This window comes from Coregonus lavaretus (genome assembly GCF_964263955.1).
Source record: "Coregonus lavaretus genome assembly, chromosome: 4".
In the NCBI taxonomy this organism is placed as follows: Eukaryota; Metazoa; Chordata; class Actinopteri; order Salmoniformes; family Salmonidae; genus Coregonus; species Coregonus lavaretus.
In genome coordinates this window covers 48,776,322-48,803,883 of record NC_139991.1, presented here as the reverse complement: position 1 = coordinate 48,803,883, position 27,562 = coordinate 48,776,322, and the positions used below count along the sequence as shown (strand labels likewise).

General features: G+C 43.8%; 1 protein-coding gene across 1 annotated transcript; it reads left to right on the top strand.

Annotated features, from left to right (window-relative positions):
* The first annotated feature begins 827 nt into the window (after nt 1-827).
* Nucleotides 828-27,562, top strand: LOC311128118 (endothelial differentiation-related factor 1 homolog). Its single transcript, XM_084160092.1, has 5 exons — nt 828-1,530; nt 25,718-25,769; nt 25,908-26,068; nt 26,697-26,790; nt 26,948-27,562. The coding sequence occupies exons 1-5, from the start codon at nt 1,453-1,455 to the stop codon at nt 27,007-27,009; spliced, it is 447 nt and encodes a 148-aa protein (XP_084016218.1). The 5' UTR covers nt 828-1,452; the 3' UTR covers nt 27,010-27,562.

The following is a 27,562-nucleotide window of genomic DNA, read 5'->3' as shown; positions in this document are numbered from 1 at the left end:
CTCTTGTTGGCTGGTCCTCACTACATATTCGTTGCCAAACCCACTGGCTCCAGGTCATCTATAAATCACTGCTAGGCAAATCCCTGCCTTATCTTAGCTCATTGGTCACCATAGCAACACCCACCCGTAGTATGTGCTCCAGCAGGTATATCTCACTGGTCATCCCCAAAGCCAACACCTCCTTTGGCCGCCATTCCTTCCAGTTCTCTGCTGCCAATGACGGGAACAAACTGCAAAAATCTCTGAAGCTGGAGACTCTTATCTCCCTCACTAACTTTAAGCATCAGTTGTCAGAGCACCTTACCGATCACTGCACCTGTACACAGCCCATCTGAAATTAGCCCACCCAACTACCTCATCCCTATATTGTTATTTATTTTGCTCTTTTGCACCCCAGTATCTCTATTTGCACATAATCTCTTGCACATCTATCATTCCAGTGTTAATACTAATTGTAATTATTTTGCACTATGGCCTATTTATTGCCTTACCTCCATAACTTGCTACATTTGCATACACTGTATATATATTTTCTGATGTATTTTTGACTTTATGTTTTGTTTTACTCCATATGTAACTCTTTGTTGTTGTTTTTATCGCACTGCTTTGCTTTATCTTGGCCAGGTCGCAGTTGTAAATGAGAAATTGTTCTCAGCTGGCTTACCTGGTTAAATAAAGGTGAAATAAATAAAATAAAATAAATCATTGACTGGACCGTTCACATTTCCTTGGTTCTCAGGCACTTTCTTTCCAACAGAAGAGGTCGCTGTAGCTCTATGTTATTTGCCTGTTAATGAGGTTGTTTTCAATAAAGTTTTGGATTTGGAAGACGCGTGGGGGAGTCACTGAGGGGTGAGTCGTTAGTATAGTGGGCAGATTCCATTATGCTGAACTGCGGGGCACCGGTCTATGGCCCGTGACGTGGACGGTCAAAAGCAGTGAGGGAAGAGCGCCCTTCTCAAATCTAACCGTAATCTGCGCGGCTTGGTCATGTTGTCAACAAGGTGCATCGTTCAGAAACATACAACATCTCGTTTCCATAAAATATATATTTGCATTTTCAAACTAGTTTTCATTGGGAAGGCAGAGAAAGAGTTTATCAAAAGCAATTCATTTTGCATGTGAAAACGCAGAATCCTCCTCATTACTCCACATGATTCATTACGTCACTTTCGTTTTGAGCAGATTTCGCAGTGGCCTTTGAACCGCACCTGGCTCACGCCAGGGGGCAGCCCGGTTCCAAAACGAATACAATCAACTTTCATCCAGTTAAACTCCTCCCACCGGGGTAAAACGATAAACGAACCCCCTCAATGACTCTGTCATTTGTCAGAGCAAGCGTAGCAAAGTAAGCCTTACATTGTCAGATATCGTTTCAATACCCAGGCTGATAGGTTTATTTTTGTGTATATAGTTATTGTCGTTACGTGTAGCTAATAATCCCTGGAAAAAATGGCAGAAAGCGACTGGGATACTGTGACTGTGTTGAGGAAGAAGGGTCCGACTGCAGCGCAGGCCAAATCTAAGCAGGTACAGTACAGTTAGTTAGCTATAGCAGCTAACATTAGCCAACATGTGAACATGAGGTTGAATTCAATCACTGAGCCCATGTTGGCTACACCACGCCACAGCCGGCAGGCAAGCTTGCTAATATTATACATCGCGGTGGGGCCTTCTTGCTTCTCTTTGGCCTTTCCTGCTCAGTAAAACGACTAACTCTAGCTGTGTGGGTTGTCATCTAGCTAATCATTTGACTAACATCGATTAATTAGATTTTTATTCACGAGTTTAGTTAAGGACCAAACATTGAAATGGGTTTAGAATATTGAGTGAACCAGTTAAATGTGACTAAATGCAATCGAAAATGTAAATCTGCGTAATCCCCCAAAATAATTATTTAGCTACTACCGGGCCATAGTAACTAGTAATAAAAATAAAAATAATAATAATATGCCATTTAGCATACGCTTTTATCCAAAGCGACTTACAGTCATGCGTGCATACATTTTTGTGTATGGGTGGTGCGGGGATCGAACCCACTACCTTGGCGTTACAAGCGCCGTGCTCTACCAGCTGAGCTGCATACTCTAAGAAAGGGTAATCTCACCTTTCTGGTAAAAATAGTTATAAATTGCCGAGGTGTACTCACTTGAGGACACAACCAAGTACCAGTGGCGGCTCCTGAAAAAATTCTCAGGGGGGGCAATTTTTCTGATGATTTAGGTGACCTACACACATTTTAAAAAAGATATGTCCAGCAACAACATGAAGACAGGGGCAGCATATAAGTCAATACCAGAAGCATTTATTGACTGATCTCAAAAGTGTTGGCTTACCAGGGTTGGTGGAGCCCTCAGTTTCATCTTTGCCTCGCAAAGCTAACTCAAACACTCGTCCACCAGTATCTGTCTTTTTATCTCACGTTGTACATCTCTTAAAGCCTGTCTATCACCCCCAGCATAAACTGCCTTCTTCCTATCAAGTAGTGATTTTAGATGTTTTGATACCCAAGGCTTGTTGTTAGGGAAGATTTTACAGGTCTTAGTAGGCACAACTGACTCAACACAGAAGTTTACATAGTCTGAAATAACCTCTGTGAGTTCATCCAGATCAGAGCTGCTGTCCTCAAATACCTCCCACATTGTACAGTCAAAACACCCCAAGTGATACTGTTGTCATTCCAGATCTGGACAGTTTTAACTGTGGGTTTCTCCCTCTCCAGGAGGCGACAGTAAATTGGCCTGAGGTAGACCACATTGTGGTCTGATGTCCCCAGAGGAGGTCTGGTGGTGGCAGAGAACGCCTTTGGTATTGTCCCATAGCACAAGTCAAGAGAATTTTTCCTAGTGTGACATTTCACATACTGATGGTATGTGCGCAAGACTTTGTGCAAGGTACAGTTGTTAAAATCCCCTAAAATAAATTTGGGTGCGTCGGGGGAGATGGATTCCAGTTTCTGTGACAGATTATAAATAATCTCTGATGCCTTTGTTATATTAGCTTTTGGTTGAATGTACACAACGGTAACAAACAATTGGGGGAACTCACGGGGCAGATAGTAAGGTCGCAGTGACACAGAAAGCAGTTCAATGTCGGGGGTACAGAGTCGCTCTCTTACCAGGATCGATTTACACCACTGGTCCCTGACAGACGCCCCCGCCGTGAAGTTTCCCTGTGACTGTCAGATCGCGGTCCGCTCTGACCAGGGTGAAGCCGGCCGGCTCCACTTCTCTGTCCGGGACTCTGTCATCCAGCCAAGTCTCAGTAAATGCCAGCAAACAGGCCTCCCGATATTCGTGTTGGAAGCGCAGATTCGCTGACAACTCATCCGCTTTCCCCCTCAGTGACTGGGCATTAATCAGCAAGGTGGTGGGTAAGGGAAGTTTGTTCTTAATTTTTTTTAAGTCGTTGTCTGATTCCCCCGCGTTTTCCACGTTTGCATTTGGGTTTGTAATCCACTCGCAGACAATCAGGTATTAGATGGGCCATTGGGATATCCATCGCGTTCGTATTTGAGTTGCATTGTAGTAAAAACTCCCTGCTGTATTGGATTCCGCTGCCAGCAGCGTTTTCATTATTTAGTCCGTTCGTAGCGGGTATGTACAAGATCAGTCCAACACTGGAAATCCATGGTTGGCAGAATGTTTGTAAACTAAGTGTACAAATTAAAAACATAAAATAACGCCACTAAGTGTACAAATTAAAAACATAAGATTAAAAACATAAGATAACGTCACACACACTGCAGGTCGCAACAGAGACGCTGCTACCCGCTATTTTCTTAGTTACGTTCATGGTTACGTTACGTATGACGAAAGCGCGTAAGTGCAAGCCCTCAGACACCCATAGAGATTGTATTGAAAGCTCTGAAATTTGAAAAAAATAGATTTTACATGGGAGTCTATGACAGACTTCTGGGCGATTTTCAACCTGACTGAAATCGCCCCAAAAGGGGGGGTGGCCATTTGAAGCACGACTTTAGCCTGATTCGACATTTAGTGGCAGTGTGGCACTGTGGCAGATCAGACGTCTAGATTACAACACTGATAACTACTGTTGCCGTGATATAATTGATTAGAAAAAAAATCCCTTCCTTTTCCCGTTTGGCAGTGCGTCGCCCATATCGCCCTATTGAACAGGCCGCCCCTGCCAAGTACACAGTACAAATTTGATAAAAATTAAATATTTTAGGATGTATTTCCTATTCAACTAAACTGTATGAATAAGGCTTGAAATGACATGCTTTCTAAATATACTAAACAGCTTTCTAAATATATACTAAACAAAAATATAAATGCAACATGTAAAGTGATGGTCTCGTGTTTAATGAGCTGAAATAAAATATCCCACAAATGCTCCATATCCACAAAAAGCGTATTTCTTTATTTAAAAAGAAAGAAAAACCCTTGAATGAGTAGGTGTGTCCAAACGTTTTACTGGTACTATGTCTATCTATCTACACACACACTATGTGCCAAAGTGCCAAGTCTAGGTCCAAAAGACTTCTCAACAGCTTCTACCCCCAAGCCATAAGACTCCTGAACAGCTAATCATGGCTACCCGGACTATTTGCACTGCCCCCCCCACCCCATCCTTTTACGCTGCTGCTACTCTGTTAATTATGTATGCATAGTCACTTTAACTCTACCCACATGTACATATTACTTCAACTACCTCAACTAGCCGGTGCCCCCGCACATTGACTCTGCACCGGTATCCCCCTGTATATATAGCCTCCCTACTGTTATTTTATTTTACTTCTGCTCTTTTTTTCTCAACACTTTTTTTGTTGTTTTATTTGTACTTTTTTGTTAAAAATAAACACTGTTGGTTAAGGGCTGTAAGTAAGCATTTCACTGTAATGTCTGCACCTGTTGTATTCGGCGCATGTGGCCAATAACATTTGATTTGATTTGAAAGTTTGGCGTCACTTAGAAATGTCCTTGTTTTCCATGAAAACATACATGAAATGAGTTTGAATAGTAAATAAAGTAAAATGCATAGGAAATGTAGTATTTGACAAGGTTAGAAATAATGATTTTTAATATAAATAATAATTGTGTCCTTCAAACTTTGCTTTTGTCAAAGAATCCTCAATTTGCAGCAATTACAGCATTGCAGACCTTTTGCATTCTAGTTGTCAATTTGTTGAGGTAATCTGAAGAGATTTCACCCCATGCTTCCTGAAGCACCTCCCACAAGTTGGATTGGCTTGATGGGCACTTCTTACGTACCATACGGTCAAGCTGTTCCCACAACAGCTCAATAGGGTTGAGATCCGGTGACTGTGCTGGCCACTCCATTATATACAGAATACCAGCTGACTGCTTCTTCCCTAAATAGTTATTGCATAGTTTGGAGCTGTGCTTTGGGTCATTGTCCTGTTGTAGGAGGAAATTGGCTCCAATCAAGCGCCGTCCACAGGGTATGGCATTGCAAAATGGAGTGATAGCTTTCCTTCTTCAAGATTCCTTTTACCCTGTACAAATCTCCCACTTTACCACCACCAAAGCACCCCCAGACCATCACATTGCCTCCACCATGCTTGACAGATGGCATCAAGCACTCCTCCAGCATCTTTTCATTTGTTCTGCGTCTCACAAATGTTCTTTGTGATCCAAACACCTCAAACTTCGATTAGTCTGTCCATAACACATTTTTCCAATCTTCCTCTGTCCAGTGTCTGTTCTTTTGCCCATCTTAATCTTTTATTTTTATTGGCCAGTCTGCGATGACTTTTTCTTTGCAACTCTGCCTAGAAGGTCAGCATCCCGGCGTCGCCGCTTCACTGTTGACGTTGAGACTGGTGTTTTGCGGGTACTATTTAATGAAGCTGCCAGTTGAGGACCTGTGAGGCGTCTTTCTCAAACTAGAGACTAATGTATTTGTCCTCTTGCTCAGTTGTGCACCGGGGCCTCCCACTCCTCTTTCTATTCTGGTTAGAACCAGTTTGTGCTGTTCTGTGAAGGGAGTAGTACACAGTGTTGTACAAGATTGTTATGACGAGTTTCTCTGGCATCAAGTAATTCCGTATGCAAGAGAATAGTTAAACACTTAGATGGAGAGTTGGTTCAAAGTATTTAATATTACAGTACCGGATTCACATGACAAGCGGTACGGGTGTAGCCTATTGTCATCTGAATGATAGGCATACAAAATCTATTATATACGGCTTTGCAAGCTAATTCCATCCAACAGTTACCAACCATTATTGAGTGTCACTCCCAACAACAATAGTGTCGGCTTGCACCCTAATAAGGATATTCCATCACGTACTCATTCTAAGATTAACGCAAATGGCACCCCAGCTATCTTGGCACGCATACCTTCTGGCACCCACCAGTGACAGAAATAAATACATGGAATCTCCTCATCCTCCCAGTCCCATGGAGCTCATAAGATCAACGACATTAACAAATACGGTATTAAAAAGATGTCATATCAATCCCTCATTTTCTTTATTTTTGTTGTTGCAAGTAGAATTCCACCAATATAACATTACTCAAACCAAACATACAAATGAATTCCTAACCTCATGACATCAAATTAGATAAATCCGAATTAATTATGGACACAGCTGACCAACCCCTTCCTTCCCCGGCACTTAAATCTTCTGGCGTCTCTTCATTATGTTCTACAGACAGCTTCATAGTTCAAAATGAATTGCCCATGACAATGTCCCAACTTCAATGTCTCATCCGAGTCACCACCATCTCTACACCCCATTCTGTCTTGTCCATTTCTATCAGAGATCTTCAGTTTCTTGGCAATTTCTCGCATGAAATAGCCATCATTTCTCAGAACAAGACTAGTTTCAGAAGAAAGTTATTTGTTTCTGGCCATTTTGATCCTGTAATCGAACCCACAATTGCTGATGCTCCAGATACTCAACTAGTCTCAAGAAGGCCAGTTTTATTGCTTCTTTAATCAGCACAACCGTTTTTAGCAGTGCTAACATAATCGCAAAAGGTTTTTCTAATGATCAATTAGCCTTTTAAAATTATAAACTTGGATTAGCAAACACAACGTGCCATTGGAACACAGGACTGATGGTTGCTGATAATGGGCCTCTGTACGCCAATGTAGATATTCCATTAAAAATCAGCTGTTTCCAGCTACAATAGCCATTTACAACATTAATGTCTACACTGTATATCTGATCAATTTGATGTTATTTTAAATGGACCAAAAAAAAATCTTTCGAAAACAAGGACATTTCTAAGTGACCCCAAACTTTTGAACGGTTGTGTGTGTCTGTCTGTGTAGGTACCAGTCAAAAGTTTGGACACACCTACTCATTCAAGGGTTTCTTTATTTTTTACTATTTTCTACATTGTAGAATAATAGTGAACACATCAAAACTATGAAATAACACAGTTGGTTGAGAGAATGCCAAGTGTGCAAAAAGCTGTCACCAAGGCAAAGGGTGGCTATTTGAAGAATCTCAAATATAAAATATTTTGATTTAACACTTTTTTGGTTACTAGATGATTCCATATGTGTTATTTCATAGTTTTGATGTCTTCACTATTATTCTACAATGTAGAAAATAGTAAAAATAAAGAAAAACCCTTGAACTGTTGAAACTACTTTTGACCGGTAGTGTATATGCGCCCATCTCAGTGAACTGATCCATTGGAGGCCTAGACTAAAAGCCAATTTATGCTTGATCCGAAAATGTGGTCTGAGGCTCAATATGGAGGGTGTGAGGCAATTGCGGTACCTCCAGAGGCATGCGGAGGCCAAATGGCAAATGCAGACGTCGGACTGACCATGCGCTCAGATGCACAATGCTCTTCTCTCTCCAGAATGCGCTCTCTCCCGCCAATTTGGTTAATAACTTCATTGTAGGAATTGTTTGCGTTTGATTGTTTGTAAATCAATTCTCCATAACAGATCACCAGTAGTATAATGTCTCATCTACAATGTTTGTTACTTTGGTTACGGTAATTTCTGTTAATGCATTCATTCAGTTATTATTCCAGTCTTCCCTTTCTCATTGTCGGAGTGGAAACATTGTTTGCAGAGTGCACAACCAATGCTACACTTGTGAGAAACAAGTTTATTTCATTCCTTTTACGAGTTTTGTCAATTTAGTCGTCTTTTGTTTGGAGCGCTCCTGTAAATGTTGAGTAAGGACGTGCAACCGCATTGAAGTAGGCTTATAGGCTACCTGGCCGGCGCGCAAATGTAGGCTTATAAAATGTGCCCATTTGGGGATCTGATAGTATTTCTAATTGACTTAAAAACGCACCACCACTAATGACCTGTGGAGCTTCTCAAAGTAATGTTTTCTTCACCTCAAACAGCAAGCATCCATTGAGAATTACAATAGTTCCTCAATGTATTAGAAAATCTTTCCAGCTCTCTCCCTTTTGATAACCACCCAGCGTGAAAGGGAAAAATGTAATGCTCTGATCCAGTGGAAACGTCATAAAATAGGCCTACCTGATTACTTCTTGTCAGTGCTTGACTTGGACTGCTGGTACTGCTTATATTTAGGTGCAGGTGCTCCACAATACTTTTGAGCTAATATTCTAAGAGGAACATGAGCTCAAGCAGTAGAACATTTTAGGTGGCAGTACTCTGCTCCGATCAGCTCCTGCCCAAGTCAAGCACTGCTTCTTATCCCTTGCACAAATAGCCTACAGCTGGGTCTATCCCGAGGTAAACTCTGAGGGCCCAGAATATTTTATACAATGTTGCAAGTTCGCTAGCACAAGCTTCAGCAGGACCCAAGTTAATAGTTGATACAATGTTTGAAGTTCGTTGCAGACAGGCCATGTGTAGCCAATGTGATTTATAGAATATTTATTTTTTGTCAGGATATTTTCTGCCTGCAGGCTGCAGTGTTTTTATTTGTTGGCTTTATGTAGGCTATTTTTACATGGTTGGCAATTAAAGTTACTTTTTAGGTTTATCATTTTCATAGAATTTTGATTAACCACATGGCAATGATTTTGAGATATGAAGACGTAATTATAAATTACATGTCTTATTTCATCAAACCGTAAGCTTAAAGCATCAGACAAGCTCAATGCAAATACAGTGGGGGAAAAAAGTATTTAGTCAGCCACCAATTGTGCAAGTTCTCCCACTTAAAAAGATGAGGCCTGTAATTTTCATCATAGGTACACGTCAACTATGACAGACAAAATGAGAAAAAATAATCCAGAAAATCACATTGTAGGATTTTTAATGAATTTATTTGCAAATTATGGTGGAAAATAAGTATTTGGTCAATAACAAAAGTTTCTCAATACTTTGTTATATACCCTTTGTTGGCAATGACACAGGTCAAACGTTTTCTGTAAGTCTTCACAAGGTTTTCACACACTGTTGCTGGTATTTTGGCCCATTCCTCCATGCAGATCTCCTCTAGAGCAGTGATGTTTTGGGGCTGTCGCTGGGCAACACGGACTTTCAACTCCCTCCAAAGATTTTCTATGGGGTTGAGATCTGGAGACTGACTAGGCCACTCCAGGACCTTGAAATGCTTCTTTACGAAGCCACTCCTTCGTTGCCCGGGCGGTGTGTTTGGGATCATTGTCATGCTGAAAAGACCCAGCCACGTTTCATCTTCAATGCCCTTGCTGATGGAAGGAGGTTTTCACTCAAAATCTCACGATACATGGCCCCATTCATTCTTTCCTTTACACGGATCAGTCGTCCTGGTCCCTTTGCAGAAAAACAGCCCCAAAGCATGATGTTTCCACCCCCATGCTTCACAGCATTCTTTGTCCTCCAAACACGAAGAGTTGAGTTTTTACCAAAAAGTTCTATTTTGGTTTCATCTGACCATATGACATTCTCCCAATCCTCTTCTGGATCATCCAAATGCACTCTAGCAAACTTCAGACGGGCCTGGACATGTACTGGCTTAAGCAGGGGGACACATCTCGCACTGCAGGATTTGAGTCCCTGGCGGCGTAGTGTGTTACTGATGGTAGGCTTTGTTACTTTGGTCCCAGCTCTCTGCAGGTCATTCACTAGGTCCCCCCGTGTGGTTCTGGGATTTTTGCTCACCGTTCTTGTGATCATTTTGACCCCACGGGGTGAGATCTTGCGTGGAGCCCCAGATCGAGGGAGATTATCAGTGGTCTTGTATGTCTTCCATTTCCTAATAATTGCTCCCACAGTTGATTTCTTCAAACCAAGCTGCTTACCTATTGCAGATTCAGTCTTCCCAGCCTGGTGCAGGTCTACAATTTTGTTTCTGGTGTCCTTTGACAGCTCTTTGGTCCTGGCCATAGTGGAGTTTGGAGTGTGACTGTTTGAGGTTGTGGACAGGTGTCTTTTATACTGATAACAAGTTCAAACAGGTGCCATTAATACAGGTAACGAGTGGAGGACAGAGGAGCCTCTTAAAGAAGAAGTTACAGGTCTGTGAGAGCCAGAAATCTTGCTTGTTTGTAGGTGACCAAATACTTATTTTCCACCATAATTTGCAAATAAATTCATTAAAAATCCTACAATGTGATTTTCTGGAAAAAAATGCTCAATTTGTCTGTCATAGTTGACGTGTACCTATGATGAAAATTACAGGCCTCATCTTTTTAAGTGGGAGAACTTGCACAATTGGTGGCTGACTAAATACTTTTTTCCCCCGCTGTAGTTGATTTTATTAAAACACAATGGGTGTGTCTATATATGGAAAAATACGTTAAAAAATTGACCAATCGATTGGTCAAAAGAACAGACTACTTTCGGTCGACCAATATTTTTTTTAGTCAGGGACAGCCCTAGTGCATATGTATGAATGTCTTAAAAAAAAAAAAAAAATTGTCCAACATTGTAAATATAATCGATTTTATAAACTAGGTGGTTGAGCCCTCAATTCTGATTGGCTGACAACCGTGGTATATCAGACCGCATATCACAGGTATGACAAAACATTTTATTTTTTCTGCTCTTAGAGTACCACAGTATGAGTCTCAATACCATGAAACCTAGCGGTCACACAATCGCTTTTCCCCATAGGGTATTTTAGAAACACTTAAAATAAAGACTGTTTAGTGTATGCTTACCCTGGCGTGATGTTTTGAAAAGTGTAAATCTCTCTAGGACAAGGTGACTTATTATGCAATAAAGTTTTGTACAAACTCAGGTTATAAAACTAACTTTTTCATAGCATGTTTGTCTTCACATTTATATTAACTTCAAGGATGGGCGCCACAAAAAAACGGAACTCATAAGGGCCACCCCTCCACAATACAGGCCAATATTCCACATAGTTAAGCACATAAAACATGGTAATTAATTAATGACAATCTATTGCGCATCTACTTGTCTGGTCTTTCTTTTACGCCTGCTACGGAAGAAAGAATGCGTGATCGTGAGGGGATATAGAGAGCCGCTGTTGCTTCGAAAGGTATCTCTACCTGAAAATACATGATCTGAGTGATAGTTGATATTCAGCAGCCTTAAGTATGCTTTACTTTAAGAAGGCAAAAGTCACCTGCTGCGTCATGCTTACTAGCGCACGTGCTTCACACAAGGGGGGGTATATTCTATTTATATTGGCATTTTACTTGCAACATGGCCTTCAACACCATTTCATGGCTTTAGAATATTTGAGGAACTGGAATGGATGTGAGGATTCAGGAGGGGAATGAGAATGGACCGGATGATGCCGAGGGCTGCAGATTAAGGATCCAGGGGATGGATCCTAGAGTAAGTTTGGGCGATATTTGGGGAGACCTCTTCTACGATATGCAAATTCCAAATCTGGCCCTCATACCATCATGGCCACCTAATCATCCCCAGCTTCCAATTGGCTCATTCATTCCCCCCCCCCCGGGAAAATAAGGTTTAATAAAGAAAAACATTTTGATCTGATGATAATAATAATAAATAAATAATATGCCATTTAGCAGACGCTTTTATCCAAAGCGACTTAGTCATGTGTGCATACATTTTTGTGTATGGGTGGTCCCGGGGATCGAACCCACTACCTTGGCGTTACAAGCACCGTGCTCTACCAGCTGAGCTACAGAGGACCATGATCGTTCTGCGCCGTTAATGACTAGATAATTCCAGACTGTGCAATTTGTGCTTATTTACGATGGTCGCGTTCTCATTTAATAATCTTAGTATAGTGAAAAAGGCTTAGTTAATTCATTTAGAAGCTACAAGCTTGGCACATCTGTATTTGGGGAGTTTCTCCCATTCTTCTCTGCAGATCCTCTCAAGCGCTGTCAGGTTGAATGGGGAGCATCGCTGCACAGCTATTTTCAGGTCTCTCCAGAGATGTTCGATCAGGTTCAAGTCCGGGCTCTGGCTGGGCTATTCAAGGACAGCCACTCCTGCGTTGTCTTGGCTGTGTGCTTAGGGTCGTTGTCCTGTTGGAAGGTGAACCGTCGCCCCAGTCTGAGGTCCTGAGCGCTGTGGAGCAGGTTTTCATCAAGGATCTCTCTGGACTTTGCTCCGTACATCTTCCCCTTGATCCTTACTAGTTTCCCAGTCCCTGCCCCTGAAAAACATCCCCACAGCATGATGCTTCACCGTAGGGATGGTGCCAGGTTTCCTCCTGACATAACACTTGGCATTCATGCCAAAGAGTTCAATCTTGGTTTGAGACGCGCAAATCTTGTTTATCATGGTCAGAGTCCTTTAGGTGCCTTTTGGCACACTTTAAGCGGGCGATCATGTGCCTTCTACTGAGGAGTGGCTTCCGTCTGGCCACTCTACCATAAAGGCCTGATTGGTGGAGTGCTGCAGAGATGGTTGTCCTTCTGGAAGGTTCTCCCATCTCCACAGATATACTCTGGAGCTCCATCAGAGTGACCATCGGGTTCTTGGTCACCTCCCTGACCAATGCCCTTGTCCCCCGATTGCTCAGTTTGGCCGGGTGGCCAGTTCTAGGAAGAGTCTTGGTGGTTCCAAACTTCTTCCATTTAAGAATGATGGAGGCCACTGTTCTTGGACCTACAATGCTGCAGAAATGTTTTGGTACCCTTCCCCAGATCTGTGCCTCGACACAATCCTATCTCGGAGCTCAATGGCCAATTCCTTCAACCTTATGGCTTGGTTTTTGCTCTGACATGCACTGTATTTGTATTCATTAGGGATCCCCATTAGCTACCAAGGCAGCAGCTACTCTTCCTGGGGTCCAAACACGTTAAGGCACGTACAGTACTTCATACATTACACTACAAAATGTATAATACCACCATACAACAATGTATATGCGTGTGCTAGCGCTTTTGTGTATGCGTGTCTGTACCTTTTGTGTGTCTCTTCACAGTCCCCGCTGTTCCATAATGTATATTTATATCGGTTTTTAAATCTGATTCTACTGCTTGCATCAGTTACCTGATGTGGAATAGAGTTCTGGACTTGGGCATTGTGAAGAGACCCCTGGTGGCATGTCTTGTGGGGTATGCATGGGTGTCCGAGCTGTGTGGTAGTAGTTTAACATACAGCTCTGTGCGTTCAGCTTGTCAACACGTCTTACAAAAACAAGTAGTGATTTAAGTCACTCTCCTCCACTTTGAGCCATGAGATTGACATGCATATCATTGTTAGCTCTATGTACATCCAAGGGCCAGCCATGCTGCCCTGTTCTGAGCCAATTGTAATTTTCTTAAGTCCCGCTGTGGCACCTGACCACACGACTGAACAGTAGTCCAGGTGCAACAAAACTAGGGCATGTAGGACCTGCCTTGTTGATAGTAGCGCTTTATTATGGACAGACTTCTCCCCATCTTAGCTACTTTTATATCAATATGTTTTGACCATGACATTTTACAATCCAGGGTTACTCCAAGCAGTTGTCACCTCAACTTGCTCAATTTCCACATTATTCATTACAAGATTTAGTTGAGGTTTAGTGAATGACTTAGTGAATGTCCCAAATACAATGCTTTTCGTTTTTGCCACCCATTCTGAAACTAACTGCAGCTCTTTAAGTGTTGCAGACATTTCAGTCGCTGTAGGAGCTGACGTGTATAGTGTTGAGTCATCAGCATACATGGACACACTGGCATGTCGTTAGTAAGGGGCTTAGACAGCTGCCCTGGGGACTTCCTGATTCTACCTTGATTATCATGGAGGCTGCCATTAACAAACACCCTCTGTTCTGTTACAGGTAACTCTTTATCCACTATAATAGCAGGGGGTGTAAAGCCACAACTTTTCCAGCAGCAGATTATTATCGATAGTCAAAAGCCGCACTACAATCTAACAAAACAGCCCCCACAATATTTTTTATCAATTTCTCTCAGCCAATCATCAGTCATTTGTGTAAGTGCTGTGCTTGTTGAATGTCCTTCCCTATAAGCGTGCTGAAAGTCTGTCAATTTGTTTACTGTAAAATAGCATTGTATCTGGTCAAAAGTTTAAGGGTTGGTAAAATGCTGATTGGTCAGCTATTTGAGCCAGTAAAGTGGGCGTTACTATTCCTAGGTAGCGGAATGACTTTTGCTGCCCTCCAGGCCTGAGGGTACACACTTTCTAGTAGGCTTAAATTGAAGATATGGCAAATAGGAGTGGCAATATCGTCCGCTATTATCCTCAGTAATATTTCATCCAAGTTGTCATTGACCACAGGTGGACTAATCAAGTTGTAGAAACATCAAGGATGATCAATGGAAACAGGATGCACCGGAGCTCAATTTCAAGTCTCACAGCAAAGGGTCTGAATACTTATTACGTAAGGTATGTTTTAGTTTTTTTGATAAATTAACACATTTCTAAAACACCCTGTTTTCGCATTATGGGGTATTGTGTGTAGATTGAGGAAAAATTCAAGGCGTCTGAATAATTTCCAAATGCATTGTAGATATAGCCTAATTCATAAAACTGAAGTTTTGATTTGTAAATGTAAAATAGAGTATAGTCTTGCACATCACGATGTATTGTCTTGCACTTCACAATATATTGTCAATGTCAAATATCACGATATTCGATTGAATGTTATCAGCCCAACCCTACTCTGTAGAGTTTGGCTTGGAGTCTCAGACATCATCATCAGGCCCTGGTAGTTAGGCTGCTGTGGTGATGGCAATCACCAAAAAGAGAACTCCAAGTTAGTCAGACCCTTGAGAAGAAGTGAGCTGTTCTGGACTGCAGGTGCCGAGTCATTGGTGATATACACTGCTCAGAAAAATAAAGGGAACACTTAAACAACACATCCTAGATCTGAATGAATGAAATAATCTTATTAAATACTTTTTTCTTTACATAGTTGAATGTGCTGACAACAAAATCACACAAAAATTATCAATGGAAATCAAATGTATCAACCCATGGAGGTCTGGATTTGGAGTCACCCTCAAAATTAAAGTGGAAAACCACACTACAGGCTGATCCAACTTTGATGTAATGTCCTTAAAACAAGTCAAAATGAGGCTCAGTAGTGTGTGTGGCCTCCACGTGCCTGTATGACCTCCCTACAACGCCTGGGCATGCTCCTGATGAGGTGGCGGATGGTCTCCTGAGGGATCTCCTCCCAGACCTCGACTAAAGCATCCGCCAACTCCTGGACAGTCTGTGGTGCAACGTGGCGTTGGTGGATGGAGCGAGACATGATGTCCCAGATGTGCTCAATTGGATTCAGGTCTGGGGAACGGGCGGGCCAGTCCATAGCATCAATGCCTTCCTCTTGCAGGAACTGCTGACACACTCCAGCCACATGAGGTCTAGCATTATCTTGCATTAGGAGGAACCCAGGGCCAACCGCACCAGCATATGGTCTCACAAGGGGTCTGAGGATCTCATCTCGGTACCTAATGGCAGTCAGGCTACCTCTGGCGAGCACATGGAGGGCGGCCCCCCAAAGAAATGCCACCCCACACCATGACTGACCCACCGCCAAACCGGTCATGCTGGAGGATGTTGCAGGCAGCATAACGTTCTCCACGGCGTCTCCAGACTGTCACGTCTGTCACGTGCTCAGTGTGAACCTGCTTTCATCTGTGAAGAGCACAGGGCGCCAGTGGCGAATTTGCCAATCTTGGTGTTCTCTGGCAAATGCCAAACGTCCTGCACAGTGTTGGGCTGTAAGCACAACCCCCACCTGTGGACGTCGGGCCCTCATACCACCCTCATGGAGTCTGTTTCTGACCGTTTGAGCAGACACATGCACATTTGTGGCCTGCTGGAGGTCATTTTGCAGGGCTCTGGCAGTGCTCCGCCTGCTCCTCCTTGCACAAAGGCGGAGGTAGCGGTCCTGCTGCTGGGTTGTTGCCCTCCTACGGCCTCCTCCACGTCTCCTGATGTACTGGCCTGTCTCCTGGTAGCGCCTCCATGCTCTGGACACTATGCTGACAGACACAGCAAACCTTCTTGCCACAGCTCGCATTGATGTGCCATCCTGGATGAGCTGCACTACCTGAGCCACTTGTGCAGGTTGTAGACTCCGTCTCATGCTACCACTAGAGTGAAAGCACCGCCAGCATTCAAAAGTGACCAAAACATCAGCCAGGAAGCATAGGAACTGAGAAGTGGTCTGTGGTCACCACCTGCAGAACCACTTCTTTATTGGGGGTGTCTTGCTAATTGCCTATAATTTCCACCTGTTGTCTATTCCATTTGCACAACAGCATGTGAAATGTATTGTCAATCAGTGTTGCTTCCTAAGTGGACAGTTTGATTTCACAGAAGTATGATTGACTTGGAGTTACATTGTTGTTTAAGTGTTCCCTTTATTTTTTTGAGCAGTGTAGTTGAGGTAGTACAGGCATATGGATGAGATTCCCACAGTGACCCAACATTAGACCTCAGGAGAGCAAGCAGAAGCGACAGTGGGAAGGAGAAAAAAAATACCTTGCGGAACCAGGCTCAGTTGGGGAGCCAAGCCGCTTTTGGCTGGTTGGGTAGGATTCGGTGCGTGAGGTAGACTGTGTCCGTGAAATGAGGCAGGGACTGTAAGGCTGTTTGAGTTAATGCAGGTTCTGAGAGATGAGCATGTTGTGGGCTGTTGAGATCAGAGCAGATGTAGGCATGATGGGCTTGAGAGGACCAGCATCCGAGGAGTTGGATGGTGTCTGGGATGCCGTGTTGAGATGCCATGGATGCAGCTCTGATGCGGAAAGAGTGTCCGATGAATTGGTCAGCAGGATAGCCGTACAGGGATAGTTAGTCTCAGATTGGAAATATTGTAGAGGCGATGGAACCAGATTCATTGATGAATAATGATCGGATGGAGAGGCATGTTAGGATTGTCTGGGCTGTAGGAAGTAGGGGAGGGTTCGTTAGGGCTGAGGGTAGATTGTAGCTGGAACAGGTAGACTGATGTGGTTCTTCCAAATTGATCAGTTTACTTTGGTGAATGCGTGTTTGTCGAGGATGGTGATGTCTATCATGCTGAGATAAGGGATGTAGATAGATGATCTAAACTCAAAAACATTGCAGGAAGCTAAAGAACGGCAAAAGAAAAATCTATCCCAGAGACTGGATTGGAGACATATCCTGGTCTTAGCATCTGGATGCAGGCAGATAAGATGTCAATAGTGGTGGGCTGGCGACGAGGGGGGGGGTGGCGGACTTTGGCGAGGCTGTGGCTTGCTGTTGAAGACTTGAACAGAGGCAGTTGATTCACTGATCTAGGAGAGGGTCTCAGCTGGTAAAACCAGGGGCCGAACCGCTGCAGGAGCAGTTGGTACATAACTGGCTGAGATGTGAGTTCATTCCAGAAGGAAGGGGAGCGGAGCAACAGGCAGTGTGGGGGATGCATTAGGAGCTACTGGTGTCAGGGCAGACAGGATGCAGGAAGGGTGGGATGGACACCCTGCAGGCGAAGAGGCTACAGTACAGCTGTCGAGAGCCCCAGTACGTGATGACATTCCACTGCAGAAGCCTGTGGGCAGTGAAAGCCGAACAGGCAATGGCAGTTTTAGATTGTTGCGCCACCAAAACGAATGGCCAGATCCATAATGATGGAGTGGTAGTCATCCAACTCCTAACGATGAGAAGGGTGAGCCGAGCAGATGACATCTCTGTAGTATGAGAAGGCCAAGGACTGGGCCGGAGTGACACGAGGTGGGGAGAGAGGTTGTCACTGGCAGAGAGAGGGGCCAGCGGGACCTTGTAGGATCTGCTGGCGACACGAGGAAGAGACTGGATGCAAATTGAAGTAGAGTGTGTTGGGTGGAGGAAGAAACAGAGGCAATCGGCACACTGAATTGAGCGAAGGACACAGCTGTGAGGAACGGCCAATCCGCAGCAGGCACATATAGCTGGCTCAGCGGACGTTACCGGCAGAGTAGAATGTGAGGCACTGCAGGGGTGGAGGTCACAGGACCAGTGGGACCAGAGGCAAAGATGGAGGTTGTCGCTGGTGGAGAAGGTGGGTGTGTCACCATGGGAGCAGTGGTCACAGGCCAGCAGGGCCTGAGGTGGGGAGAGAGGACGACACGGGTAGAGAGGGGGTGACCCGCTGCACGGGGCCCGAGGTGAGGAGAGAGGTCGTCACTGGCAGAGAGAGGGGTGAGCCGCTACTGTAACAGCGGACACTGGGCAGGCGGGACCTGAGAGGGAGAGAGAGCGCAGGCTAGGAGGCCAGAGTGGCCAGCAGTGAAGACTGGACAAAGGCAGTCGGTTCACTGAACTGGGACAGGGTCGCAGCTGGGGAGGGGAACCAGAGGCTATGAAGATATCACAGGCAAGGTCAGCGAAACCTGAGGGAAAAGAGGAGGTCAACACTGGAAGATGGAGGGTGAACTGCTGCCGTAGCAGCAGTCACAGGGCCAGTGTAACCTGAGGGGGGAGAGCAGGCAACCAGAAAACCAGTCGCACCGCTGGTGAGAGGATAGGGTAGAGGAAGCAGTATGCTGAGAGATAGTCAGTTGCTGGCAGAGGGGGAAGGTGAGCCACTGCCGGAACAGCGGTCAGTGTCCAGTGGGAGGGGGCCGTGTACCTGTGTCAGGTATTAGAGAGGGGGGAGTGCGAAAGCTGCAGGGACTTAAGCGGTGTCGGATGCCAAGTTGTAATCTGAAGGTGGGAGAGAAGCCAGGTCCAGAGCTGGTTTGGGGGCCTTTAAGGCCTGATCTGAGGATTGGAGGCAGAGTTGGAATGAATGCAGCAGTGGATGTCATCACGGTGGCCCTCTGGTGCGTGGTGTTATCATGCGGTAGTCAACATGGGTGGATGTGGTCCTGGCAGGAGGGGAAGCCATAGTCAACGGGAAAAGTAGTTTAGTGGAAGAAAAGCGACATGAGGGAACAAGCATGGCTGGCTGGACACCATGCAATGACATGAAGATGGCATTTCTAAGGCGGCTGGTCTGCAGGATGTGGCCAATATATGGTGAATTTGCAACAAACTGATGCAATCTGATACTATGTGTGGCCTGTCGTCACATGGACTGTGACACACGTGACCCTGGACAAGCTTTAATGGCATTAATAAAGAGTGCCAAGCAGTTATCAATTACTCTTAACGTGATTGGAAATTAATACAGAATGTATTGAATAGGAATTACTGTACCGGCGATGGTTGAATAGCCGAGACTAAGGAAGCGATGGCTGGTGGCACAGCCTCACAGGTCCATCGAGGAGTGGGGCATGCGGCCGGGAGATACGCTGGTGCGTTCGGTGAAGCATGGCCGTGGATAGTTGGGAAATGTGCTCGGGAGAGCACGCTGGGAATAGCCTGCAGAGCTGGCCGGCTTGGCGGAGAGGAAGTGTTGTGAATGCAGGTAGCTTGCTGATCTGTGATATGAGGAACATAAAAGCTTGAAACAAAATAAGACTAAAGCATGAAACGCCAAGAGCCAACTGATTTCAACAGCGAGGTTGAGAGACTAGCAGAGTAGAGGCAGTGGTGGAAAAAGTACCCAATTGTCATAAAGTAAAAGTTAAGATATCTTTAGAAAATGACTCCAGGAAAAGTGAGTCACCCAGTAAAATACTACTTGAGTAAGTCTAAAAGCATTTGGTTTTAAATATACTTAAGGATCAAAAGTAAAGGTAATTGATATACTTAAGTATCAAAAGTAAAAAATAATTTCGAAGTCTTTATATTAAGCAAACATCATAAAAATAAAATCAAGGGCACGCTCCCACACTGACATTTACAAACAAAGTATGTGTTTAGTGAGTCAACCAGATAAGAGGCTGTAGGGATGAGACCATTTTATTGTCCTGCTAAGCATTCAAAATGTAACGAGTACTTTTGGGTGTCAGGGATAATGTATGGAGTAAAAAGTACATAATTGTCTTTTGTGAAAGTTGTCAAAAATATAAATAGTAAAGTACAGCTACCCCAAAAAACTACTTAACTAGTACCAAGTATTTTTACACCACTGAGTAGAGGTTAGTGAATGAGACCTGATGGGAGCAGGTGAGAGAAATGCAACAAAAGATGAGTGATGTTACCTTTGATACCGGCATGTGTCGAAATCGCTAAGCAGTTTACTTTGAAGCAGTGTGCTGAAGCTTGTATCACTATAAGAAGTGGCTTGGTTTTGTCGAACCACCACCTGACTGGTTTGGTATTGGTTTCGGTAGAAGACAGGCTACCCTGCGCACGCACTATGGTCTATGCAACATCTATAATAATTTGGTACTGTGGATCAAAGCCTCAAGTAATGAACCTATTCGTGACAATTGGCTGGACATGCTCAATGCATCAGGAAGCTTAGTTTTCCCATCACTACAAAAGCTTACAATTAACTTGATGAGCAGAGAACTTGCTCAGCAAAACTCAATAAGGCTAGAAATGCACAGTGTCGCACTGCAGAACGAAGAGGAATGTTAGTTTGGTCATGTTTAAGTAGGATGGCAGTGGTGATTAAGGAGAGTGATGACAGGTGTGTGGAGGCTGAAGAGCAATGAGTTGCAGCTGATACTTGTTGAGGACCTGTGTTCAAGGCAACTAGTTAAAGTGTTGAAAACAGGCTTGGAAGCTGAATTAGTAGCAGCTGGTGCTTGTTGAGTTGCTAGGGAGCTGTGTTCAAGACAACTAGTTAGTGGTTGCATTCAAGCAGACAGGAAGAGGTAAAGAGAGGCCCAACTCAGCTGAAAATCTGTCTCCCTCCAGCAGGTGGTGTTTTTCTCGCCCACCAAGCAAGGAGTTTTTGGATGGAGGTCAATGAGAGTGTGGAATTTGGTCAACAAAAAAAGGAATGGCTATTTGATTCGTGAGGTTTATTTGATTGAATAGAAGTTTCGTAATGCTTAGGTTGTTACGAGTGTACCGATATAGTTGTTACGAGTGTGCCCAAGAAAGCGAAGGTAACCTGCCTAAATGACTACCGCCCCGTTGCACTCACGTTGGTAGCAATGAAGTGCTTTGAAAGGCTGGTCATGGCTCACATCAACACCATCATCCTGGAAACCCTAGACCAGGACTGCCCAACCCTGTTCCTGGAGAGCTACCGTCCTGTAGGTTTTTGCTCCAAACCTAATCTAGCACACCTGATTCTAATAATTAGCAGGTTGATAAGATGAATCAGGTTAGTAACACCTGTGGTTGGAGCAAAAACCTACAGGACGGTAGCTCTCCAGGAACAGGGTTGGGCAACCCTACCCTAGACCCACTCCAATTCGCATACCACGGCAACAGATCCACAGATGACGCAATCTCAATCGCACTCCACACTGCCCTTTCCCACCTGGACAAAAGGAACTCCTATGTGAGAATGCTGTTCATTGACTACAGCTCAGCGTTCAACACCATAGTGCCCACAAAGCTCATCACTAAGCTAAGGTCCCAGGGACTAAACACCTCCCTCTGCAACTGGATCCTGGACTTCCTGAAGGGCCGCCCCCAGGTGGTAAGGGTAGGTAACAAAACATCTGCCACGCTGATCCTCAACACTGGGGCCCCTCAGGGGTGCGCGCTTAGTCCCCGCCTGTACTCCCTGTTCACCCATGACTGTGTGGCCAAGCATGACTCCAACATCTTCATTAAGTTTGCTGACGACACAACAGTGGTAGGCCTCATCACTGACAACGATGAGACAGCCTATAGGGAGGTCAGAGACCTGGCAGTGTGGTGCCAGGACAACAAACTCCCTCAACATGAGCAAGGCAAAGGAGCTGATCGTGGACTACAGGAAAAGGAGGGCCGAACAGGCCCCCATTAACATCGACGGGGTCAGCTCCTTTGCATGGAGCTGACCCTGCAGATAGCACTACTGGGTGATCTGAAAAGTCATAGTCAATCGATCAATAATATAATAATACTTTTAGCAAAGATGTTTATTTTCAATTCACAAACTGTAGAAACTATGAGAATAGAAAGGTTCAGAACTTTTGTAAAACATCACAGTACAGTTGAAAAATATATGGCAAATAGAAATCCAATATGGATGATGTTAAGAGATGGATGGGAGGTGTTGAATGAAGCTGAAGGATGGGATTAATAACAAAAACTAATAACAACAAGATAACTAGTGTAAGACATGCGAAAATGATCGGAGGAAGTTCAGGAGTAAAAACAAACAAAATATAATTATTGACTGTGTCCATAAAATGTATATAGTATGTATATGCATGAAGTAGAGGCCTAAGCATTGTTGTTCACTAGTTTACTCCAATTAGGGAGGGGATGGTGGGGTTGGAAAGTAATAAAGGGAAATATATATATTTTTAAAGGATATGTATGTGTGTGTGTGTATATATATATACAGTGGGGAGAACAAGTATTTGATACCCTGCCGATTTTGCAGGTCTGTAATTTTTATCGTAGGTACACTTCAACTGTGAGAGACGGAATCTAAAACAAAAATCCAGAAAATCACATTGTATGATTTTTAAGTAATTAATTTGCATTTTATTGCATGACATAAGTATTTGATACAACAGAAAAGCAGACCTTAATATTTGGTACAGAAACCTTTGTTTGCAATTACAGAGATCATACGTTTCCTGTAGGTCTTGACCATGACACTGCAGCAGGGATTTTGGCCCACTCCTCCATACAGACCTTCTTCTCCAGATCCTTCAGGTTTCAGGGCTGTCGCTGGGCAATACGGACTTTCAGCTCCCTCCAAAGATGTTCGATTGGGTTCAGGTCTGGAGACTGGCTAGGCCACTCCAGGACCTTGAGATGCTTCTTACGGAGCCACTCCTTAGTTGCCCTGGCTGTGTGTTTCGGGTTGTTGTCATGCTGGAAGACCCAGCCACGACCCATCTTCAATGCTCTTACTGAGGGAAGGAGGTTGTTGGCCAAGATCTCGCGATACATGGCCCCATCCATCCTCCCCTCAATACGGTGCAGTCGTCCTGTCCCCTTGGCAGAAAAGCATCCCCAAAGAATGATGTTTCCACCTCCATGCTTCACGGTTGGGATGGTGTTCTTGGGGTTGTACTCATCCTTCTTCTTCCTCCAAACACGGTGAGTGGAGTTTAGACCAAAAAGCTCTATTTTTGTCTCATCAGACCACATGACCTTCTCCCATTCCTCCTCTGGATCATCCAGATGGTCATTGGCAAACTTCAGACGGGCCTGGACATGCGCTGGCTTGAGCAGGGGGACCTTGCGTGCGCTGCAGGATTTTAATCCATGACGGCGTAGTGTGTTACTAATGGTTTTCTTTGAGACTGTGGTCCCAGCTCTCTTCAGGTCATTGACCAGGTCCTGCCGTGTAGTTCTGGGCTGATCCCTCACCTTCCTCATGATCATTGATGCCCCACGAGGTGAGATCTTGCATGGAGCCCCAGACCGAGGGTGATTGATGGTCATCTTGAACTTTTCCATTTTCTAATAATTGCGCCAACAGTTGTTGCCTTCTCACCAAGCTGCTTGCCTATTGTCCTGTAGCCCATCCCAGCCAATTTTATCCCTGATGTCCTTACACAGCTCTCTGGTCTTGGCCATTGTGGAGAGGTTGGAGTCTGCTTGATTGAGTGTGTGGACAGGTGTCTTTTATACAGGAAACGAGTTCAAACAGGTGCAGTTAATACAGGTAATGAGTGGAGAACAGGATGGCTTCTTAAAGAAAAACTAACAGGTCTGTGAGAGCCGGAATTCTTACTGGTTGGTAGGTGATCAAATACTTATGTCATGCAATAAAATGCAAATTAATTACTTAAAAATCATACAATGAGATTTTCTGGATTTTTGTTTTAGATTCTGTCTCTCACAGTTGCAGTGTACCTATGATAAAAATTACAGACCTCTACATGCTTTGTAAATAGGAAAACCTGCAAAATTGGCAGTGTATCAAATACTTGTTCTCCCCACTGTGTATATATATATATATATATATATATATAGATATATAGATATATATATATATATATATATATATAGATATATAGATATATAGATATATATATATATATTGTGTATATATATTATATGTATGTATATATATATATATATATATATATATGTGTGTATGCGATAAAGAAAAAACATATGGGGGATTGGAAGTGATGCAGACAATTACATTGATGGAAGTTAAAATCTATCTACAATATTAAAGCTGATCTACCCCTAAAAAAAAAAAAAACATTGACGGGGCTGTAGTGGAGCGAGTCGAGAGTTTCAAGTTCCTTGGTGTCCACATCACCAACGAACTATCATGGTCCAAACACACCAAGACTGTTGTGAAGAGGGCACAACATCACCCTTTCCGCCTCAGGAGACTGAAAAGATTTGGCATGGGTCCCCAGATCCTCAAAGTTCTACAGCTGCACCATCGAGAGCATCCTGACCGGTTGCATCACCGCCTGGTATGGCAACTGCTCGGCATCCGACCGTAAGGCGCTACAGAGGGTAGTGCGTACGGCCCAGTACATCACTGGGGCCAAGCTTCCTGCCATCCAGTACCTATATACTAGGTGGTGTCAGAAGAAGGCCCAAAAATTGTCAGACTCCAGTCACCCAAGCCATAGACTGTTCTCTCTGCTACCGCACGGCAAGCGGTACCGGAGCGCCAAGTCTAGGTCCAAAAGGCTCCTTAACAGCTTCTACCCCCAAGCCATAAGACTGCTGAACAATTAATCAAATGGCCACCCGGACTATTTACATTGAACCCCTACTCGCTGTTTATTATCTATGCATAGTCACTTTACCCCTACCTACATGTACAAATTACCTCAAATAACCTGTACCTCCACACATTGACTTGGTACTGGTACCCCCTGTATATAGCCTCGTTATTGTTATTCTATTGTTTGTTACTTTTTATTGTATTTACTTAGTTTATTTAGTAAATATTTTCTTAACTCTATTTCTTGAACTGCATTGTTGGTTAAGGGCTTGTAAGTAAGCATTTCACGGTAATGTCTACACCTGTTGTATTTGCCACATGTGACAAATCAAATTTGATTTCATTTGGAAGTAGGATACGTGACATCAACGCAACTTTGAGAAAAAACACTTTATATCGGAGTTGTCTCGAGATGGCCATGCATATTCATGGCATGAGGCTAGCCTCTCCAGTGAATACAGGCGGTTGATGTCAACAAACCTCATCTAGTGTTAAAAAAATTAAATGTATCCACCAATCCAAAGAAAGGATAGGCGGGAGTTAGACAGCCCGCCGTGATGCTTTGTGGACAACGACTCCAATTGTTAGGGCAGAGAAAATTATCTTGTCAGTATATCCATAATATTTGATTCAAGTCTAGTCCTCTCTCCTGAATTTGTGTTAATTGTTAACACCATTAAAAATGTTTCTGCGTTTTTGTAGCTGGCCTGTGTTTGGATTCTGTGTTGTGTCAGCCCCTTTGGCCTGGACTACTCATCAGCTATACTAGCTAAATGTATCCCTTTGTTATGGGATAGTAAAGTGTTGAATAATGTACCATGTTTTCTCTAGGCTATCACAGCTGCACAGAGACGTGGAGAAGACCTCGATACTACTAAGAAATGTAAGCCTTATTCTATATAGCAATAATTTCAACGTGCAATCCACCATCTCCCCTACTTGGAGGTCTGGAACATGATGGATTGATTTCTGAGTGTTATGGTTCGTTTTACTAACCATGCCAATTAATCTGTGTCCACAGGGTCTGCAGGGCAGAACAAGCAGCACCTGGTGACCAAGAACACCGCCAAGCTGGACCGGGAGACGGAGGAGCTGCAGCACCTGAGGGTCTCCCTGGAGGTGGGCAAGGTTATCCAGCTGGGCCGCCAGAACAGCGGCCTCACCCAGAAAGACCTGGCCACTGTGAGTAAAGCTGCCGCAGACCCACATGACTCATTAGGATAGTGGTATTCAACGTTTTTCAGCAGGGACCCCAATTATTCCGCCGGAATTTCTCGGGACCCAATTTTATTCGCAATAACTTCTCGTGACTCCACCCCACCCCAAATATGACACAACCTTAAAATCGGTACATTTAGATTTTTACATCAACAAATAACCCTCAATTCATTACATTTTAATCCCTTATTAAAATGAAAATCTTTCTCAAAAACGTTTGTATATTACCCCATATATTAATCTGTACTATTAATTTGTATATATATTGGGGGGCACCCCACAGCAGTTCCCCCCAACTTTGAATACCATAGCATTAGGACATTGGTGCATTTCTGTAGTAAGAATTTTTGTGGCTTCCACCTCGTCTCCTCTGCACGTCTGAAAACACAGGGTAGGTGAAAACAATGTCCAACACATTCACATCAGTACAGATGTAGATGAGAGGAGGACACTTCCGAGATGCATATAGCTTAAATGAGATATGGCCTCAGTGATGACTGACATTTCAACAGTTTTGGACTGTAGGTCTAAATATCATCATGTTTTTAGGTCACTGATTTCTACTGATGTCTCTTTTGGCTTTGACTTTCAGAAAATTAATGAGAAGCCTCAGGTCATCGCAGACTATGAGTGTGGAAAAGCAATTCCCAACAATCAGGTCATGGGCAAAATTGAGAGAGCAATCGGTGAGTGGAATCTGGGACAGACTGTCACACTGACATTGTTATTAATCAACCTGTTTTATCAGGTCTCAGAGTAGTATGATGCCACCTTATTCATCAGTACTTTTGATTTTACCATTGGTACTTTTTTGTGTCTGACATCACAGATTTTTGTTCTCAGGTTTGAAACTGCGCGGGAAAGATATTGGACTGCCCCTGGAGGCAAAACCCAAGAAGAAATGAGGACAAAGCCTCGAAATCAGCCCCCCCTTCCCCATGTCCCCCATCTCTATCCCCAACTTCCTACTCCCACTATGACCCTGCCTCCCTTACCCCTCCAAACCCCCCACCCCCCTCTCTCCCCCATCCCCCTCCTCTACCTGGGCTGATCTCCACCTGTGTCCTGTTATAGGACCTGGTGATCCACCATGTTGCAAGTTGCATATACTGACAAATCATCACAAATTACTTCTTATAAACAATGAATGAACAATTGAATGCATTGCAAAACTTGCTAACCAAAAGTTCTCTGAAATGTTATTTTTTCTTTGGTATCCTACTGCTTTAGCGTCAACTTTTTTGGGGGATGGTTGAAACAGACAAGGTGAATTTTACCGTGGCCATGTGCATCGACATTATCTTTACATACATTTTCTCTGAGCATGTTTTTTTTTATCCATTTTGAAAGTGTTTGATTGCAGCCTTTTCACACACTTTGCGTATTGTTTCACTACGATATGGACATGTCCTCCTGCTGTAGCTTGGTTTTGATCTTCAAATAAAGTTTGACAGTTTA

What these genes read in the sequence shown, in the direction of transcription:
- LOC311128118 (XM_084160092.1), top strand. Translation starts at nt 1,453, where the DNA reads ATGGCAGAAAGCGACTGGGATACTGTGACTGTGTTGAGGAAGAAGGGT. An exon ending in CGCAGGCCAAATCTAAGCAG is followed by an intron (nt 1,531 to 25,717) that starts GTACAGTACAGT and finishes TGTTTTCTCTAG; the next exon opens with GCTATCACAGCTGCACAGAG. An exon ending in CAAAATTGAGAGAGCAATCG is followed by an intron (nt 26,791 to 26,947) that starts GTGAGTGGAATC and finishes TTTTGTTCTCAG; the next exon opens with GTTTGAAACTGCGCGGGAAA.